Genomic DNA, 20,381 nt, shown 5'->3' on the forward strand with positions numbered 1-20,381 from the left:
TAATATGTAGGTTCTTCATAGTAAATATGTAGGTAAGTTTTATAAGATTACCTGACAAAGTGCTTTTGGTATTTTATTAAAAAAAAAAACACTACATTTCATGCAAAGTAATGCTCAGTCTGGTTAGCAGTCTCAGGGGTTGCTGGGCTCTTAGGTGCCGGGAGTCACTTTCAGGACAGAGGTGGTAATGAACAAGCCATGGATGGATGTAGTGTAAGTATGCTTTGGCTCAGATCCATGGAGAGAGAGCTACAGAAGGCTCTCTTGGTATGCTGTGACACTGATGTTTAGGATGATGACCACGAAGGAGTCAAAACTCAGAATAAAAACAGGATGACGTAGAGTTAGATCCTAGGTGGGCAGCCGTGGTGAATCTAAATCAACAAGATCCCAGTTTCCCGCTAGGAAAGGCAGTTAGTTGATGCCCTCCCTCTCCCGTGGCAAAGTTCCAGCTGTGCACAAGGCTTCCTGAGAGTCTTCTAGGAAGAGGTGAAGGACAGGAAACGCAACCTTGCAAACCAGCAGAAGGGGGCAAATGGAAGAAAGTGAAAGGAATCCAGAGGTCACATCCGGACTGGCCTCCAGTCTTAATGGGCAACACCTGAAACCTAGAGGGAAACTCAATGGAGCACTGAGCAGAGATGCTCACCATTCCCTAGGCCCACCAGCCCAAAGATAAAGGGTACATGACACCCAGATTGCACTCTGTGAGGCGGCTGTGATGTTGTGTCCTTTCTCTCCCTCGTTTCAGGCCCACGGAAAGAAGAGGTACATGAACAAGTGCATTCTTTCCCTCCGAGATCTTAAGTTGGCTGTCATTGAGGAAATCCAGTGCCTGGTACAAGAACTGAAGAACATTCAGTCGTCCATCCCCACATCCAAGCACTTACCCATTCCTCAGATCCCGCAGATATATCCAGAAGAAGTCCCAGAAAGGAGATTTCAATACGACGAGGAAACACTCTTGAGATTTAAGAGAAAGCAAAAGAAGCGCCAAGATGAGGCGACCGATAGCAAACAGGCAGGATCTGGGAGCACAGGCTCAGGAGGACTAGGGTTCCTCAAGCTGTCCTCGGGAAAGGAAGGCGATCTTACAACACGAGACTCCCTGTCTAGGTCATCCAAGGCTTCGGCGCTCACCACGGAGCTTCCAAAGTCATCCGAGTTTGAAAAGGCAGAGCCAAGTGATGTGGAGCTGGAGATTATGAAGAGAGATGAGGTCAAGCACTTGTACATGCAGCAGTATTTGTTGAACAGGGTAAGAGGTGGAGCCGCCCCTCTACTTAAAATCGACCGGATGAAGAGTGGGAGAATTTGGTCTGGTTATGATTGATTGGTTGATTTTAAATTTCTCTACATTTTTAACCTTTCACCAATGCAGACCGGTGATTCGCCGATGGCTTGGTTTTCTCCCATCGTTAGTCTCCCAACAAATCACTGTGCTCTCTGTAGAACGTTGGACTTCATATCTTTTTCCTACAGGTCAACACATTAGAAGACACTTGCAACTAAGTGTAAAGGGAGCTGGAGGACCAGCCTTGAGAAGATAAACAGAAGGCAATTAAAGGGGGGAACCCTCTCCTTTTACACCATCCTCTCTCTGTCTGTCTCTGCCTGCCTGGCTGCCTACCTCTTTATTTCTTTTTCCCTGCCCCCTCCGCACCTCCCCCTGCTTGCTGGTTTCATTTTATAGCTCAGGTTAGCCTAAAACTCACTATGTAGCCCAAAACTGGCCTCAAAGTTATGGTCATCTTCCTGCCTCAGCCCCTCAAGTACCGGGGATTACAGATGTGCACCTATAACCACGCCCCCTTTCTTTAATGCATGCTTTGCTATACAGTAGGTGGGAGTATTAACAAGGTTCAAAGCTGCTATAAAAATGACAGGTGCTATTATTTCCAGGAAAACCAGAACCGGGCTCGGACCGGAAGTGTGGGACACACTTGAACTACGGAAGGAAGAGACCCTTTCTTGGATAGATAGCACCTTACTACCAGACTTGTAGAAGGAGCCCCTTCCCCAACAGTTTTCAGCTCCACCCTGCAGTAGCGCTCTCTGCTGCTTCCCATCCTTCTTCTTCATAACCATCTCTACTCTATCCAGGCCGACTCTCCCACTATCCATCCCTGCCTCCCAGGCTCTCCTGCCACCGTCTCACAGCAGAGCCTTTTCCTTAACCGTTCCGTGTAATTGTAGTTACTGCCTTTCAGACTAGGCTGACACGCAAAGAGCGGATTAGTCCACACCCTCGCCATCATCTTCTGCACACTCCTTGGCCGTGTTTGTGAACTCCATCGCACCTGCAGTCAGCGCTTTATAGCTTGCCCTTGTCTTTCCTGACACTTCACACGTGTTGTTTGTCTTACAACGCAGATGAAGTAGTTCTTCAGACAAGGGCCACCTCTCCTCTTCGGTTCCACTCGGGATGCCTAGACACAAGGCACGCCAGACATATAGTAGTACATGCTCGTTCACGAGCTTTGCTATAATCACATGAATTTATTGATTTTAACAACTGAACAAATGTTTGTTGGCCATACCACGTGCAGAGACACAGCAGCTGGGTAGTGGGAACACAGCAATGCTCAAGAAAAACACTCTCCATTATCATAAAACTTGCACACTATCAGTTATGAGAGTAACAGAATAGATTAACCTTTACAGACTCGGAGACCTATGTGGTCCAGCTTCAGCAATTCTTTTAAAAGAAAATGTCCTCCTGCCTCCAGAGAAATTAGGAAGAATTCAGCTTTATTTAATAAGCATAAAGGAAAGCCCAAATGTGTAATTCTACAGCCACACTTACTTAAGAGCTTGATTTATTTCTTTTCTTTGGGTTGGTTTCTGTATTTTAACATTCTAAAATTTCCTAGCAACTTTACCCCGCCCCCCCAGATCTGCAGACCTCTTCCTGCCCATTATCCTCTAGCAGGGGACTTTATGTACATTAAGTTTTTGACAGTCAAGATGTCCTGTAATGTACAACCCAACAAATAACACTTGGTGGTTTTCCCCTTCCCACTGTGTGAGTTCCCTCAGGGGCATCACTAACTCTGAGTTGCGTATGGAGAGCTGCACCCGAACAGAGCGCACATGAGGACCTTGGCCAGCGTAGAGTAAGGCTCAGATCAGGACTTAGATTTCTAGCTCACCTCTGTAATAAGGCAGGCTTGATTGCAGGGACATCACCTTTATCCTCATTTCTTCACTTGGAGGACATGATATCTGAACAGCTCTTTGCGACTCCATGATTATATTTACCTATGCAACAGCGTTTTCCATTCTATTTTTTAACCTTTCTTCTTCTATCATACATTACCATCCTAACTGCTGTTTCCCCTCCCTCCACTCCAATCAGCACCCCTACCTCTCCCTCTCCAAGATCAACTCCTCCTCTGTTTCCTTAAAAAAATTAAATAGATTAAATAAGAGCAGGCCTCCCAAGGATGTCCACCGAACATGGCCTAAAAAATAAACTAAGTCTGGGCACAAACCCCGTATCATGGCTAGATGTGGTAACCCAATAGGAGGAAAAGGATCCCAAGCACGGCCTGAAGCGTCAGAGACAATCCTTGTCCCCACTGTTAGGAGTCCCACAAGAACACTAAGCTACACAGTCATAAGATGTATGCAGAGGACCTAGCTCAGGCCCATACACCATCCATGTTTGTCATGACCTGTGAGTTTCTGTGAGCTCCTATGAGCCCTGCTTAGTTGATTCTGTGGGCTGTGTTCTCATAGTGTTCTCAACCCTTCTGGCTCCTACTATCCTTCTTCCCCCTCTTCTGAGGGGTTCTGCTGGCTCTGCCTTGTATTAGGCTGTGGGTCTCTCTATCTGTTCCCATTAGATTCTGGATCACACCCCTCTGATGGCAATTGGGTTAGGTGACGATCTTCCATTTTATATTCTTGAATTTTTTTCAAAACATACGAGGAGTTAAGGGTGATGTTTATTTATAGTTACTGTGAGAAGGTGGGGTAGATAGAGAGGATACAGACATAAAGGGTGTTACCGATGGCTTAGTCAATGTTGATGAAGTGGCTCAGAGGACTGTAGTTATACAATTCCCACTACTGAGCTATACAGATTTAATGCCACATAGAAGTGAGTTTATAATGAGCACAATAATTGTATAATGAAAAATATTGTAGACACATTAGAAATGTTGAATATTTACCCTTTTTTTTAGCTTTTAATTTTTTTATTTGGTTTAAGAGATAAAAAGATCCATTCAAAGATAATATCACCCCTTCTGCTTTAAAATTCTCTTAGGAGAAATTCTGAATGGCAATATGACTAGAATACAATTAAGATTTGGATTCACCCTATCCACATGTGTCTTCTGTAATTTCTCCTCAACAATAGTCAATTCCTTTTCTACTTCAGTGGTTAATTCTCTGGGATTATTCAAGTTTTTATCATCATCTAAAGTTTGGTTTACATGAATTATTAGATCAGGTGTTATCCCAACAGCTGGTCATAGACTGGAAGTGTCTCCTAACACTCTTTGAAAGCCATTAGGAGTCCACAACCTGTCTCTCCTAATTTGTGCCATTTGTGTTTTAATTTTCTATAAGCCTATTCTATAATCTATGTAATTGACAGAATCTCCTCTCTGTATTTTTCCAGGAGCAATTTGTAATCCTCATTTTGGTAAAAATTTCTTCTTTAAACATTCTTTCTAAAGTATCTGTGTTTGAATCAAATAGTAAAATGTCATCCATGTAATGGTAAACTATAGACTTTGGAAATTGCTTACATATTATTTCCAATGGTTGACTTACAAAGTATTGGCTTACAGTGGGGGCTATTGAGCATTACTTGTGGAAGGATGGTCCACTGGTATCTCCTAGTACGCTGAAAATTATTATATGTAGTCACTGTAAAGGCAAATTTTGCTCTTTTCTTATAAAAGATAGAGAAAGAAACAATATTTTCTTTATTTCTGTATAGCTAAAAAACAATATTTCAAATAAATAACTATAAGAGACAATCATTTTGGTAATAGAGAAGGCAGAGGAATTCTACATTATAGAGGGCCCATAGGTGGAATTGCCTTGTTGACAGCTCTTATATCTGTCATCATTCTCCATTTACCAGATTTCTTTTTAACAACAAATATAGGAGGATTCCAGGGGCTGGTTGATTCTTAAATATGGTGAGCATCTAATTACTCCTGTACCAGCTGTTCTAAAGCCTGCAGTTTGTCTTCTGTTGATGGCTACTGTTTAATCCAAATTGGTTTCTCAGTTAGCCATTTTAAAGGTAGAGCTGTTCTTCACTCTAAAGGTTTATTTTTTTTTCTTATAAACTTTTTTTTTAATTTATTAAAGATTTCTGTCTCTTCCCCACCTCCGCCTCCTCTTTCCCTCCCCCTCCCCCAAGCAAGTCCCCCTCCCTCGTCAGCCCAAAGAGCAATCAGGGTTCTCTGCCCTGTGGGAAGTCCAAGGACCACCCTCCTCCATCCAGGTCTAGTAAGGTGAGCATCCAAACTGCCTAGGCTCCCACAAAGCCAATACATGCAGTAGGATCAAAAACCCATTGCCATTGTTCTTGAGGTCTCAGTAGTCCTCATTGTCCGCTATGTTCAGCGAGACCGGTTTTAACCCAGGCTTTTTCAGACCCAGGCCAGCTGGCCTTGGTGAGTTCCCGATAGAACATCCCCATTGTCTCAGTGTGTGGGTGCACCCCTCGCGGTCCTGAGTTCCTTGCTCGTGCTCTCTCTCCTTCTGCTCCTGATTTGGACCTTGAGATTTCAGTCCGGTGCTCCAATGTGGGTCTCTGTCTCTGTCTCCTTTCATCGCCTGATGAAGGTTAATATTCAGGAGGATGCCTATATGTTTTTCTTTGGGTTCTCCTTCTTATTTAGCTTCTCTAAGAACCCGAATTATAGGCTCAATGTCCTTTATTTATGGCTAGAAACCAAATATGAGTGAGTACATCCCATGTTCCTCTTTTTGGGTCTGGCTTACCTCACTCAGGATAGTGTTTTCTATTTCCATCCATTTGCCTGCAAACTTCAAGAAGTCCTTGTTTTTTACTGCTGAGTAGTACTCTAATATGTATATATTCCATACTTTCTTCATCCATTCTTCAATTGAAGGGCATCTAGGTTGTTTCCAGGTTCTGGCTATTACAAACAATGCTGCTATGAACATAGTAGAGCATATACTTTTGTTGTATGATAAGGCCTCTCTTGGGTATATTCCCAAGAGTGGTATTGCTGGGTCCATGGGTAGGTTGATCCCGAATTTCCTGAGAAACCTCCACACTGCTTTCCAGAGTGGTTGCACAAGTTTGCATTCCCACCAGCAATGGATGAGTGTACCCCTTTCTCCACAACCTCTCCAGCAAAGGCTATCATTGGTGTTTTTGATTTTAGCCATTCTGACAGGTGTAAGATGGTATCTTAAAGTTGTCTTGATTTGCATTTCCCTGATCGCTAAGGAAGTTGAGCATGACCTTAGGTGTCTTTTGGCCATTTGAACTTCTTCTGTTGAGAGATCTCTGTTCAGCTCGGTGCCCCATTTTATAATTGGGTTGATTAGCCTTTTACAGCCTAGTTTCTTGAGTTCTTTATATATTTTGGAGATCAGACCTTTGTCAGTTGCTGGGTTGGTGAAGATTTTCTCCCAATCAGTGGGTTGCCTTTCTGGAATATTTGCCCTTTGATTTATACATCCTCACATCTCTCCTCTATCTCAGATCAAAGAGCTGACGGTCACTTTTGACGCAGAACTCCACCTTCTGAGACACCGGAAACTGAAACTGGACACTAAGATGAAACTATCTGACCTGCACCACGTCACGCTATTTCAAGAAATGCTTCTCCTCAAGAATTTTGAAAAACAGGAAAATATTCTTCAAGAGAGTGTCAATTCCTTAGACAAAGAAGAGCAGGACATGCAAGTAAGAGCAGGCTGAACCCTAGCTGGCTGCTCCCCTTCAGTTAGGGAGGATTACTGAAGTCCTTACCACACAGACCTGGGCACATAAATTTGATTCCCCAGAACCTATGTAAAAACCTGGGTACAGCAGCCCCCATGTGTGCAATCCAAATCTGGGGACGTAGAGAAAGGAGGGTCTCTGGATCTTATTGGTCAGTCAGTCTAGCCAAATTGCTAGCTTCAGGTTCAGTGAGACATGTTGTCTCCAAAAAATAAGATAGAGAAAGCTAGAAAGATAGCTTGGCGGGTAAGCATACTAGCCAACCAGCCTGATGACCTACCTGAGTTCAGTCCTTTAACCCATATGCTGGAATTGTTTTCTGACCATATGTACACTGTGATAAATGTACACATGCACACACACACGTGTGTATGTGAGAGAGATGGTTATAAATAATAAAATATGATAAGATAGTAATTAAGGGAGACACAGCATTCATCTCTAGTTTCTGCACATGTGTGAATACATGTACCCATACACACATACAAACATACACAAAATATAGGATTCACGTATGAGAGAAAACACATTTGTCTTTCTTATACTTGCTTAATATAATCATCTCCAGTTGCAACCATTTTTCTGCAAATGATACAGCTTGATTTTTTTAAAGACCATTTCTACTTATTCGCTGAGAATTTCACACTTGCATACAGTGTATCCTGACCAATTCCACCCTCTGGCTCCCTCCTTCCAGCCTCCAGATCCTCCCAGCTAATCTTATTCCTCCTCCTTGTTGCTGTCTTCTTGTTGTTCTTGTTCTTCTTCCTTTCTTCTTCCTCTCCTCCTCCTCCTCTTCTTTTTCTAAGTGTAACCCAGTAAGTCAAGTTAGTGCTGCCCATATGTGCATGGTAAGGGCAATTCACCGGAGAACGGACAACTTACCCATGGGCACACCCAAAGAAATGACAACCCCCCCTTCTCCAGCATCCACTCATTTCAAATACTTCTTTCTTGGAACTGGGACATTATGATCTCTTCCTCATCCATTCTAGAGTATTGACTGCTTTGATTTTTGCCCAACTCATATGCAAGTAGCCACGGCTGCTGTGTGTTCATGAGTGTAACAGCCATGTCATGTCCCAAAGACAACATTTCACAGCATTCTTATGATCCTCTGCCTATTGTATTCCTTTTACCCCTCTTCTGCAGTATTCCCTGAGCCTTGGGGGCAGGAATGATATAGATGTCCCATTTAGGCACTCAGCAGTCACTCATTCTTAGTCTTTTGACTAATTATGAGTCTCTGCATTAACTGCCTACCACTGCAAAAACAAGTTTTTCTCTGCCCAAGGTTGTGAACGGCACCAATCAATAAATATAAACACAGATATTTAGAAGTCAGCTAGACAATATGTCCATTTAGTGAAACAACAGTAATAGGTACCTCTTAGGGTCTGTGATCTCACCAGCTTTTGACCAGGTTCACAACACCAGGGGTGGATTCTTTCCTGCGGAGCAGACCTCAGATCCGATCAGAAGGCACCTCTAACAGTCATGCCACTATTGCACCAGTTCAGCCACCCTGCCTGGGAGGTTGCTATAGCTTGCAGAGGCTACTGTTGAGTAAAGCCATTGATAAGTCCTCTGTCCCCATGACTTGCAAAACAAAACACCTTCAGCGCTTGAAAAGCTAGCCAACTGGGAGGACGTTTCAAGGTCAGTCCCAGCTTAATTTCTCCATGTTGTGCAACCAAAGTTTGTGGGGTCAGCAGCAATGGGGTCCTTCCCTATAGTTATAAGGATAAGTCAAGCATAATGGCAGTAGCCTGTTTTGTTTTGGTGGTCCCTGGAGCCTCCCGGCCATAACTCATAGGGAAGCATACCACATTTGGATGGGTTTTCAGGCCTTAGGTTGATGCCTCTGATCTATTTGGAGTTGATTTTTGTGCAGGGTGAGAGATAAGGATTTAATTTCGCTTTTCTATCTATCTATCTATCTATCTATCTATCTATCTATCTATCTATCTATCTATCTATCATCGTTTCCCAAGCACTATTTGTTGATGCTGCTGCTTTTCTCCAATGTGTAATTTTGACGACTTTGTCAAAAATCAGGTGACTGTAATACTGTGGACTTGAATCTGGGCCTTCTAATCTGTGCCATTAACACATACACACACACACACATGCATGCATGCACATACATATCTGATTTTGAGCCAGTACAATGTTGTGTTATTACTGATTCAAGGTTTTTTGTTTTAACTATGGCTCTATGGTATAAATTGAAATATGGCATGGTGATTCCTCCAGCAGAATTATTTGTACTTAGGATTGCTATGGCTGTCAGGATATTTTGTACTTGCTGTGAATTTTAAGATTTATTTTCTACTTCTGTGAAGAATGTCATTAGAACTTTGTTTTGGATTGCATGAATTTGTCAATGGCTTTTTGGAAATAAAGATAAGGGGTACTCATTGTTATCTACTTTGAAAGGAAAAAAATCCACAGGGTAAAACAGCTAGGAGGGGAAAGTTGGGGCATTTTTAGTGTCTATAGAGTTCAGAGATTATTAAATCTATGGAAGATTATAAATATGAAGGAACACGAGAAGGGGATAAGGATGACAGACAGAAAAGACATGAGGGTAGGAGGGGAAGTGCATGAGATATGGGTGAATAATAAAGAATGCTTCCTAAGAGATAGACACAGGGACAGGCACAGCAATCTTCAATCCTTACTGAGCAACGTACAAACAGAATAGTAAATAGGCTGGGGACATGACAGGGACAAGGAGTTGGGGATGAGAAAAGAGAGGTCAAAATGTGCTGTCGGATAACCCAAGAGTCCCAAGTCTCTGGAATGGAAACCCTGTCAACCAGGCTAACCTGTGTTCTTTGAGAAAAAGAAAGTGAGAGGTAATGGAAAAAAAGAACAAAAGAGGAAGAAAGGAGAGGAGAGAATGTTAAATTGGCACTTGGCACTAAATACAGGGGGAACGAATGTGAAGGAGAGAGACGAATGGGGGCATAGGGTCTAATTGCTGGTACAGCTTCTGCTTTCTTGGCAGTCCTGCTAGGGCTTGCAGATGCCATCAGAGCCCTATAAGTGGTAGGGTCTCCAATGCTAGTTTTAGTCCCAGGTCCGGTTTCAAATTCAGTCTTGAAGCTCATGTCTGGTCCTAGATACTGGTCCCATTGGTAGACAATTCTTCAAGGGTTGGGTCGGAGATGCTGGTCAATCCTCTGGGATGGTCCTTCAGGAATCCAGCTGTGAATGCTGGCCCCTGCCCCATGTTAGACACACCACTTCTTATCTTCGTCTATGTTTTCTCTGTAGGCACCATCTTATCTGAGTGGCAGTAAAAATTCCTATTTGGCCAGGTAGTGGTGGCACACACCTTTGATCTCAGCACTTGGGAGGCAGAGGCAAGTGGACTTCTGTGAGTTGAGGCCAGCCTGGTCTAAAGACCAAGCCCCAGGACAGCTAGGGCTGTTACACAGAGAAACCCTGACTCAAAAAACGAAACAACCCAAAACAAACAACACAAAATTTTAATTTACTTTGGATTTTTACGTGAACATTCCAAAGATACTGAACTTGAATGATGTTTCTAAAGAAAGTAAATTTAATCAAGCAGTTCTAAAAACATTAGAAATTTAAATTTCTATTAAGCTTAAAAATATCTGTAGACTCTAGTTTTGCATTGGAAAGTGCATTGCCCTCCAAAGCCAGCATGTTAGAAATGTTGTTATCTTATGTTCTTCTCTCCCGTCCCTTAGTGGAAAATCAATGAAACTCTGAAAGAGATGGAAGAGAAAAAGAATGAAATCACCAAGCTCCAGGAGCAGGAAAAGGCCCTCTACGCCGGGTTCCAGTCAGCCCTTGGAGAAAATAATAAATTTGCAAACTTCCTTATGAAAGTCCTGAAGAAGAAAATTAAGCGGGCAAAGAAAAAGGAAGTTGAAGGCGATGCTGGTTTGTGTTCCTCCCTCACACTCTAATTCGTTTCTTCTCATTAACACTAAAAAGAGAAGTACCTGGGTTTTCTGGCTTGGTGCCATTTTCTCCCAATTACCTCACAGGCAATGTAGAGGTGCTGGAGGAATCAAAGAGCAGGGGCTACAAGCTGTTACGCTGTTTGAACACCAGGAGTAGGAGTGGTTTTGTGTGTGTGTGAGCATGTGCACGTGTGTGTGGTGTGTTTGATATGAGTTAATACAGGATAGTTTGCTATCTTTGATGAAATGCCAATCCTCATCTCTTCTATGTGTTTGAGTAAGATCGTCTTCCTGACATGGCACTGAGTTTTTGAGTGTTCCCTATGTTGTAGAGTCTAGCCCATTGTCTGATACATCCTTCACAATTCTCCCCTCATCGGTGACATTTGCATCTGTGCCTTTGTTGAGAAGGTTGTCTCGTTTCTTTGAATTGTTTGTGACCTTTTGAATTGTGTGTCACAGTTGTCTGGACCTATAGGTGCATGTGTCTCTGGGTATTCTATTTTGTTACGGTGACCTGCACCTTTTGTTATTGTGACTGCATACTAAATTCTGAGATCACAGTTCTTTCTACTCTAGTCTTATTTTTCAAAATGACTTTAGCTGTCTTTAGGTTTTTAATATTTCCATATTTTAGAATATCATTCTTTATATCTACAAAGAAATCTTGTTGGAATTTTTACCACAGGTATGTTAAACCTGTTTATTAATTTAACTCTGCGTGTCTCTGGGAAGACCTTGCATGTTGCCTATTAATCAGCATACTGCGTCTCAACACACAGCTCGTGCTCCTGTTTTGTTAGAGTTATACCTGTATAGTTCCCTGTTTGGGGTGGTCATAAGGAAGTGGTACTTTTGCTCTCTGTGTTTTTATGCTTATTGCTAACATACAGGAGTATGATTGGTTTTTGTTGTTTTGCTTGTTTGTTTTTGTTTTATTTATTTATTTATTTATTTAGTTATTTATTTATTTATTTATTTTAGTTCCTTCATGACAGGGTTTCTCAGCTCTGGCTGTTCTGGAACTCACTCTGTAGACCAGGCTGGCTTGAACTCAGAGATCCAACTGCCTCTGCCTCCTGAGTGTTGGGATTAAAGGCATGGACCACCACCCAGCAGCATTATTGATACACGTTCGCCTCATGTTCCATGGACTTAGTAGTTCCAGAAGGTTTGAATAGATTCTTGGTAGAAATAATTTCATCTGCAAACATGAGCCATTCTACTTAGGGTCTGTGTTCATATTTTTCCATTTTTTCCCTTTGCATGGCTCAAGCATCCAGAATTACACTGATATGACTGGAAGGCTGAGGTCTTTGCTTTTTTTCCAACATTACAGAGAAAGTGTTTAGTCTTTTGCCATAAGTGTAGTGGCATATTGTTTGCATTTTGATAAATAAATCTTGCCTGAAGACCAGAGGCAAAGCTAAAGCCACTAGAGGTCAGGTAATGGTGATGCACACCTTTAATCCCAGAATTTGAGAGTCAAGAGTCAGATGGATCTCTGTGAGTTTAAGGCCATCCTGGTACAAGATCAATACAGAAATAAACCCAGGTGGTGGTGGCCTACACCTTTAATTCCAGTACTAGGGAGTCATATGCCCTTAATCCCAGCACTAGAGGGAATATAAAATGGGAGGAGAGAGCGGCTTAGTTGGTTTAGTCTGTGGTTGTCCAGCCTTGGTAGAGGTAAGACTTCTCTAGTAGCTTGGATGCTTTGCTTTTCTGGTTTTCAGGTTGAACCTCAGTATCTATCTTTGGGCTTTTATTATTCATGCTATAATTAAGTATCTTGTTGTCTGCTGGAGTAGATTGAGGGCCTTCCTCTGTTTGGTGAATTCTCATCATGAATGGGTACTGGATTCTGCCAGATGCTTTTCTGTGGTGATTGATGACTTTATGGCCTTTCCCCCTTTTGTCAAATATCATTGGATCATTCATCAACTGATTATCAATTATTGAACAAGACTTCTCTCTTGAAATAAACCATCATTGGTAGAACATAAAATTATTTAGTATACTACTGAACTTTGTTTGCTAAGTTTTTAAAAAGAAGCCTTCGCCCTTGTATTTGTTATTGTATGCTTATGGTTTGAATGTGGGAAAGGATTAAAAAAGAAAGACAAAGTAGGTACCTTTCGGTGGGTCCTGCCAAGGTATGCCACTAAGCAACCACGCCATGTGCAACAAAGTTAGTCCCAAAGGTTTATTGGGGGAGGAGTCGGCAGTGAAAGTTCATGTTGGAGGGTGACATGAGAGAGGCAGGCTGGCAGACAGACAGGCAGACAGGATGAGAACAAGGAAGAGGAGCAAGAAACAAGAAAGGTAAGAGAAGCAAGAGAGAAAAGAAAATGCAAGAGAGGAACAAGAGGCAAGAGAACAAGCTGTGCCTGGCAGGTGCCTTTAAAAGGCGCACATGTCCCATAGCATGTGGAAAGACACCTGGTGTCTTTACATTACACCTGATGACATAATTTAACTGCTTTGGTGGTAGAGGCAGGCCGCTGCTGAGGAAACTAACAATGTGTCCCTTAATTGGGTGCTTGTTAGGACTTATTGCAAGATGCTTAGGTGAATGGGGGTATCTGAAAGAAAAAGAGAAGAAAAAAGGAAAAAGGCTAAGCAGGGGGGCCACAGTGCTAGATAATGGGGTCTGGGGAGAAAGGTATATTACCTCATTAAAGGGATAATCATTCCTCCATCTCCTTAGCACAGCCACAGGCAAATCAGCTTCACAGGGTGGATGGTTTCCCAGTGATTGACAAACTCCATAACATATAATTGTCTAATGTTTGGAGCAGATCAGAATGTCATATCTCTGACCGGGGTTAGAAGTGCTCCGTTGTTTTGACTAGGAAGAAATAGGTTTCTGTTAACGGGCCACAACAGAGTCTTTATGTCCATGCTCAGTAGCATCCAAGATTACTGTAACTTTCCCTCTCAAGAGTGGAGACCCAAAAATCATTTAGGAGAGGGACCGAAATTGGGAAGTGTAGTGATACATTATTGTGAAACTGTCTCTTTACCTCCAAAAACTGAAGTTTCAGCATACCTTACAGAAAAGTTAATAATCCCTTGGGATCACTTAAGACTGTACTGTATAGCGCAATAAAAACAATTTTAAAAGATTATTTGCATTAAAAGACTGTAGACGTAGCCTGCTGTCCTACTGTGTACCAGTCTATTTAACTTACCCTTAAGAAAACATTGAACCAATCTTACCCAGATCCTTGCATTTCTCATGCAACCAGCTTTTACAATCAAATGAACACCTTTAATTAACTTTATGTCCCCTTCAAGCACCTGCCCCAGAGTAGTGCATGTATGTACATGTGTATAGTAGCAATCATTTGCTGAAAGCAGCAAACAAGTTGGAAGCCACAAGTATCTGACATGAATGTTGGGAGCAGCGTGTAGATACAGCTTGATGTTGTCTGTTTGAAGTCTGTTTGCGTGTCTGAGTTAGTTGGGATATCTTGCCTTGTAAAATCTGCTAAATTTTCTGTAAAGATTTCCTAATCTCTTTCCCATACCTATTTTCTGTGTTGTTCAATAAATATAGTAAAGCTCTTTTTAGGCCCAGATTCTCTGTCTCTGTCTCTGTCTCTGCCTCTGCCTCTGTCTCTGTCTCTGTCTCTGTCTCTGTCTCTGTCTCTGTCTCTGTCTCTCTCTCTCTCTCTCTCTCTCACACACACACACACCAGGCAACAGACAGACTACAGACGAGCTAGAAAACACAGACTATAGAAAGAAGGAAGACACAGGGAGAGAAGTGGAGAATTCAAACGTGGGCTCGCTCTTGTCGAACTCCTTCAAGAGGAAGTGCTTTGATTTCGCTCCTTCATGAGATACCGACACAGCTTGGTGTCTCTGAGGTCATCCCTAATGTCTTAACTAACACCAAGAAAATCCAGAGATCCAATTCCACAAGTGTTCACCAAAACTGATTGGTGTCTGGACTGGAATGTCAGTCATACCCTCAGACAGGGCCTCCAGGCAGGGGCCTCATTTAGGGGAACAAAGATAACCAGAAACCAGACCAGGATTCAAGATGTTTTCATATGTCACAAGCCTGGGGCTGGGATAGAATCCCAGACACTCCCAGCTTCTGCTCAGGGAACTGTAACAGAGTTCTCTAACCCTAACCCTCCCAGCGCCTCTCTATGTCTCAGAGTTCTCTAATCCTAACCCGCCCAGCGCCTCTCTGTCTCCCGTTCTCATCAGTGATGTGAACTGGGAAGTCTGTCCTCATCTTTGACTTCTGGAGGATGCTGATTCTTCTTTCATCCTTCAGTGGAATTGGCCTGCGAAGCTGTTTGCAACCGAAGACTTGGCGGCGGTGGTGGGGGGGTTAAATTATGAAGTAAAATTTCTTAATAGCTCAGTGATATTCAATCTCCTGTTTTATATTAGATGAGTTTGCGTAATGAGTACAGTTTTCTTAAGGAAGCAGCCTACTTTTCTAGCAAAATTCATAAGTATAAAGTTGTTCACTGTCTCCTTGTTATGATTTAGTAACTGTAGGGCATGGTTAGACAACATTTTAGTATACAACATTTTAGTATAGTTATTAACACACGGTAATTGTACAAATCAATGTGATTCACTGTACTATTTCCAAAAACACACAGACTGTGTGCTGGTCCTCCTACCTCTTGTCTGCCATCTTCCTTCCCTCCACGGGTCCTTTCCCAGTTCTCCATAGTCCTAATCGCAGGACCTTTTTTTCTCTTCTTTTACAGTTCTCATGTATGACAGAAAACACGTGACACTTGTTTTTCTGTGCCTGGCTTATTTTGTGCAAATGTCCTCTGGCTTCACCCATTTTTTTTTTTTTCTGTGCAAATGACAAGAGCCCATTCTTTTTGGCTGAGTAAGAACACTCCATTGTATATAAATACCCTCTTTGCTTTATCTGTTTGTCTGTTGACAGGCAGATTCTGTATCTTGGCAATAATAAATAGTGAACAATAAACATGAGTCCACAGGCATATTTGTATGCTGGCCTCATTTCCTTTGTATATACACCCAGGAGTGGGATACTGGGGCACATGACAGTTTTGCTTGTAGTTATTGAGGAAGGTTCATGCAGTTCCTCAGCCCCGGAGTGACATTCCTGTGAACAGTGTACTTGCATCTCTTTGTCTCTACATCATCACTAATTTTATATATAAAATATATTATATGGATGTATACATGTGCCATTCTAGTGGAGTGAGATAGAGTCCCATTGTACATGTGAGCTTCAGAGCATGTGGGGCAGCCTCATGACACTTGTACAGAGGGAGCAGGACCCCTAAGGTAACGAGGGTTTCCACGGACGCTGCTGACACTGCCTCTGCCATTAGTTTTTCTCTCATTACTGTGACACACTATCTGACAAAAATGACTTAAGGAGTAAAGAGTTTATCTTGGGGACACAGTCCATAATGGCAGGGAAGACGCCACAGTAGGACGGTGAGCTAGGAAGTCACATCGTAGCTGGCATTAAAATGTTTCTGATTCACTTTATATGGTGACAGAGGTTACTTAAAGTCATTTTCAGAGAGATTTTAGGTTTCAGAAATGTACAAGATCCTGGAATAGAGATATAGGATTGTAACACTGGCTACCCAGAAGGTTAGAATGGGTACAAGTTTGGTCCTCTTGAGTTATGTGGGTTCAAGGCCAGCCTAGGAAATTTAGCAATTTCCTGTCTCAAAAAATTCATTATAATAAAATTTAAATTTAAAAAAGGTTAGAATTAAAGTTTATTGGTATAGTGTTTGCTTGGCATGCAGCCCTGGATAAAAAGAAATGAGTAAGCTGGGCTGTGGTGGTGCATGCCTTTAATCTCAGCACTCAGGGAGCAAAAGGCAGATGGATCTCTGTGAGTTCAAGGCCAGCTTGGTCTACATAGTGAGTTCCAGCACAGCCAGGGCTACACACAGAGAAACCCTGTCTTGGGGGAAAAAAAAAGCAAGCAAACAAAGAAAAAAGAAATGAATGAATAAACAAATAAGTAAATCTTAAAAATATGAGGTCCATGTTATGTCTAATTTGAAGTTCCATAAGACCACATTGCAAACTGATGGTGTGTGGCTCATCGATGCGCCCAGGGTGTCTTAAGAGCAAAGTGGGACATGCTAAGTCTATAGTCACTTATCTTGGGGATGCTATGTTTACTATACAGATGTGAACACTTTATAAAGATGCTATACACAACATGATAATGGAGATTTATTCATGACCCTTGTTAAAGAGCAACCATGTAAACCGTTCAGGTGGCTGCTGAAATGGTGTTTTGAGGAAGGAAAAAATATAGAATTCAACTCTGAATGCAAGAATAAATAATAACCTATGGCAGAGGAGCAAGGGAGTGGCCAGTGGATAGAAAATTACTGACAAGTAGGGTAATTCTTTGCTAAAATCTAACAGAATCTTCACTGACGGCAGACCAGCGTGACAAGCGATAGGGGGAAGGGGAGATTTGAGGATTTTGTCTGCTGGTAAGGGTGAGGGTCCTCAAACAGCATTCCTGCTGGGACTGGACTCAGCAAGCTGAGGACAGAATGCGTGGTCTGCGTCTTTATTGATATTAACTCTTTGCACTGTCTGCTCCCTAGTTATTGACTGTTGGGAACCCTGCAGTTGGTGCTGCAGCAGCTGCCCCGCTGACAAGGTCCTCTTCTCTCCTTAGATGAAGACGAAGAGAGTGAGGAATCCAGCGAAGAGGAGTCCAGCTTGGAAAGCGATGAAGATGCATCCGGATCCGAGGACGATGTTTTTGACGACTCCATCTGCCCAAACAGTAAGTAAGGCAGAGCCACGTGTTCGTTGTAGAGTGGGAACAGGGGCTAACAATGCAGAGGTGGTTCCTTTCTATTTCTAGTCTACTTCTCTGGTAATGAAATTAAGGAAAAGAGTGGGTTAAAATGTTTGAAGTATAGCCTACAACCCTTTGGGAGGGTTCTCTGGGAGGATTATTATCCAAGCCTTTAGACAGCGTTTTTGCTAGGAACAAATTAATCTATGGCAACCAATTGCTGGTTCAGAGATATTATGAATTATGTAGCAAATGAACTGTATAGATAAAAGCCAGATTGTGCTTTACACACACACACACACACACACACACACACACACACACACACACCAGCATTTTCTTTTTGACAAACTCTCAGATTTTCTATTTTGACTCTGTAAGGACTGTCCATTCTAGCTTCCAGGAAGCTGGTGATAATATTTTAAAATATTTTTTTAATATTTATTTATTATGTATACAGTGTTCTCTCTGCATGTATGCGTGCAGATCAGAAGAGGGCACCAGATCCCATTAAAGGAGTAACCATGTGGTTGCTGGGAATTGAACTCAGGTCCTCTGGAAGAGGAGTCAGTGCTCTTAACCGCTGAGCCATCTCTCCAGCCCTGGTGATAATTTTTAACTAGTGACACTACCCCAGAGCATCAGGTCAATATGTTTACAGTCTTTGTAAGTCAATAGTTCAGTGGAAAAAATCTATTTCATTTTGTTTGTAATTTGAGTTTTCAGACATTTAAAATCAAGTTTTACTCAAAATTTAGAAGTTTCATTTCAAATAAAGCTTAAATCTTGTTTTAATTTCAAAGACAAGAGTTTTTCTTTCTTTCTTTGCTTTTTTTTTTGTTTGTTTGTTTTTTGTTTTTTGAGACTAAGTTTCTCTTTGTTGCTTTGTTTTCAAACTTGTAGCATAGACCAGGCTGTCCTCAAACTCACAGGGATCCACCTGCCTCTGGGTCCCAAGTGCTGGGATTAAAGGCGTGTGCCACCACTGCCCAGCTGACAAGAGTCTTATTTAACGATTCCAGTATTTATGAGTAGAATAAGAACTTTGTAGTTCACTTTGTTACATTGCAGTGGGATTAAAGGGCTTGCACACCACACAGCCAGTCTCATTGCTGAGCTGGGTTGAAACCGGGGCTTGTCAATCCTGCTTGGCTACTTTGTTTTGTGGGTTGGAGGGTCATTCTTAAGCTCTTACCCATGCTAGGCTAGCGTTCTGCTTCTGTGCTACATTCCCAGCTGTGAGGGTTCGAGACCAAGCCTTCCGATGTAGTTTAGCCTGGCCTGAATTTACAGCCCTTTCTAGTCCAGCTCCCTATTGCTAGGATTGTAGGCATGTGCTAGCTACACACAGCTCTGTTTCAGCATTCTAATTCCACATTGCAAGGGAATGGTGTCAGCTCAGGAGCACCAAAAGGCCTGGTATTGACTCGGGACCCCCAAGGCCAAGTTCTCAGCACTAAGGAGATTGAATTGCCCCAGAGGGACAAAGGGCAGGGAATAATAGACAGAGAAAGAGAGAGAGTATAAGGGAGAAGAAGGGAACAAGGGAAAGAGGACAGGGGCATTCGTCCCAGAATGGGACAAAGAACTGTCTCTGGATAGAGAGGAGACAGATGTGGCCCATAAGCAAGTGGCGGTTTATAAGGGTAAAGGGGGAAACCCCGTGTTAGGATGAGGAGTTTAATTTTAACTGAGCATGTTAATTAGGTGAGCCAAATAACGTCAGGAGGAGGAAGTGGCCAAATAAGGGAATGGGCCTTAGCTGCTACCTTTAGGAATGTAATCTAATCTTTTCACTAAGGCAGAGGGAATGGAGAAGAAGGGCAAGGCTGCCAGAGCCATGTTAGCCATGCTCAAGCCAGCTCGAGGACCTGCACACAGGGTATAAATGTGCATTAGTGTAACACAGCTCAAATAAAAGCCTGCCCTGGGAGCACGTTGCATTGCATGCAGATTACACTTTAGCACTTCCCTTAGAATGAAGGGTGTTTTGGTCTGTAAAATCAGGACACTTGGGGCTTCAGAGATGCCTCAGTGCACAAAATGATGGCCAAAGAAGCATGAGGACTTGTGTGTGAATCCCCAGAACCCATATATAGTTGGAGAGGCTTAGCAAAAACATCAGAACCCCAGAAAATCAAGGCCAGTTAGCCTAGTGAACTTACTGGGAAACAAGAGACCCTGTCTCACACAAGGCTGAAGGCATTATTGTGTGACAAAACATTCCCTGAGGAAATGCAACTCATGTCTATTCATCCTGATAGGGAAACCAGGGCAGAGAAAAGTATGAATGCCTCTGAAGTCCAGTGAGTTTTATTGGAGTTACAGGAATATGGGTATCACCCACTATGGATGACAGCTCACAAAAGCTGGGAACTTGGAGCACACTGCGCAGTCTGCAGGCAGATCAACAGAGTGGAGAGTGTCCCTTCCAAGTGACCTAGTTGGCCTAAACCTCTTCCAGGTAGCTCAGCTGATTTCTGCTTCTTTCAGGCAGCTGGTGTGGTCTCAGTCTTTTTTGCAGCTTGGCTTGTCCGAGATTCTTCTCTGCAGCAAAGCTTCTTTCCTCTGGCAAGGAGGGGCCTAGTGAATCTGGTCAGTTTCAGGGACTTCCTGAAGCGGTTTTGAGTTATCTTGCTGTTTAAGGAGCTTCCCTGAAGAGTGGAATGTTTCTATCTTGGAG

At 42.6% G+C, this 20,381-nt stretch overlaps 1 protein-coding gene across 3 annotated transcripts in view; it reads left to right on the forward strand.

The window, feature by feature from the left end:
- The window catches only part of Cfap44 (cilia and flagella associated protein 44), an 86,012-nt gene that overhangs the window by 56,077 nt on the left and 9,554 nt on the right, over positions 1-20,381 (forward strand). For 2 of the 3 annotated variants that reach the window (XM_050148947.1, XM_050148948.1), the window contains exons 26-29: positions 752-1,258; positions 6,707-6,910; positions 10,675-10,870; positions 17,573-17,683. In XM_050148947.1, the coding sequence (XP_050004904.1) occupies positions 752-1,258; positions 6,707-6,910; positions 10,675-10,870; positions 17,573-17,683 (1,018 nt within the window). Of the gene's footprint in view, positions 1-751; positions 1,259-6,706; positions 6,911-10,674; positions 10,871-17,572; positions 17,684-20,381 lie in introns of those variants that run through there. The other variant, XR_007592970.1, reaches the window with a different exon arrangement.

This window comes from Alexandromys fortis, unplaced genomic scaffold (genome assembly GCF_014885135.2).
Source record: "Alexandromys fortis isolate MF-2015 unplaced genomic scaffold, M_Fortis_MF-2015_v1.1 scaffold_4, whole genome shotgun sequence".
Taxonomy (NCBI): Eukaryota; Metazoa; Chordata; class Mammalia; order Rodentia; family Cricetidae; genus Alexandromys; species Alexandromys fortis.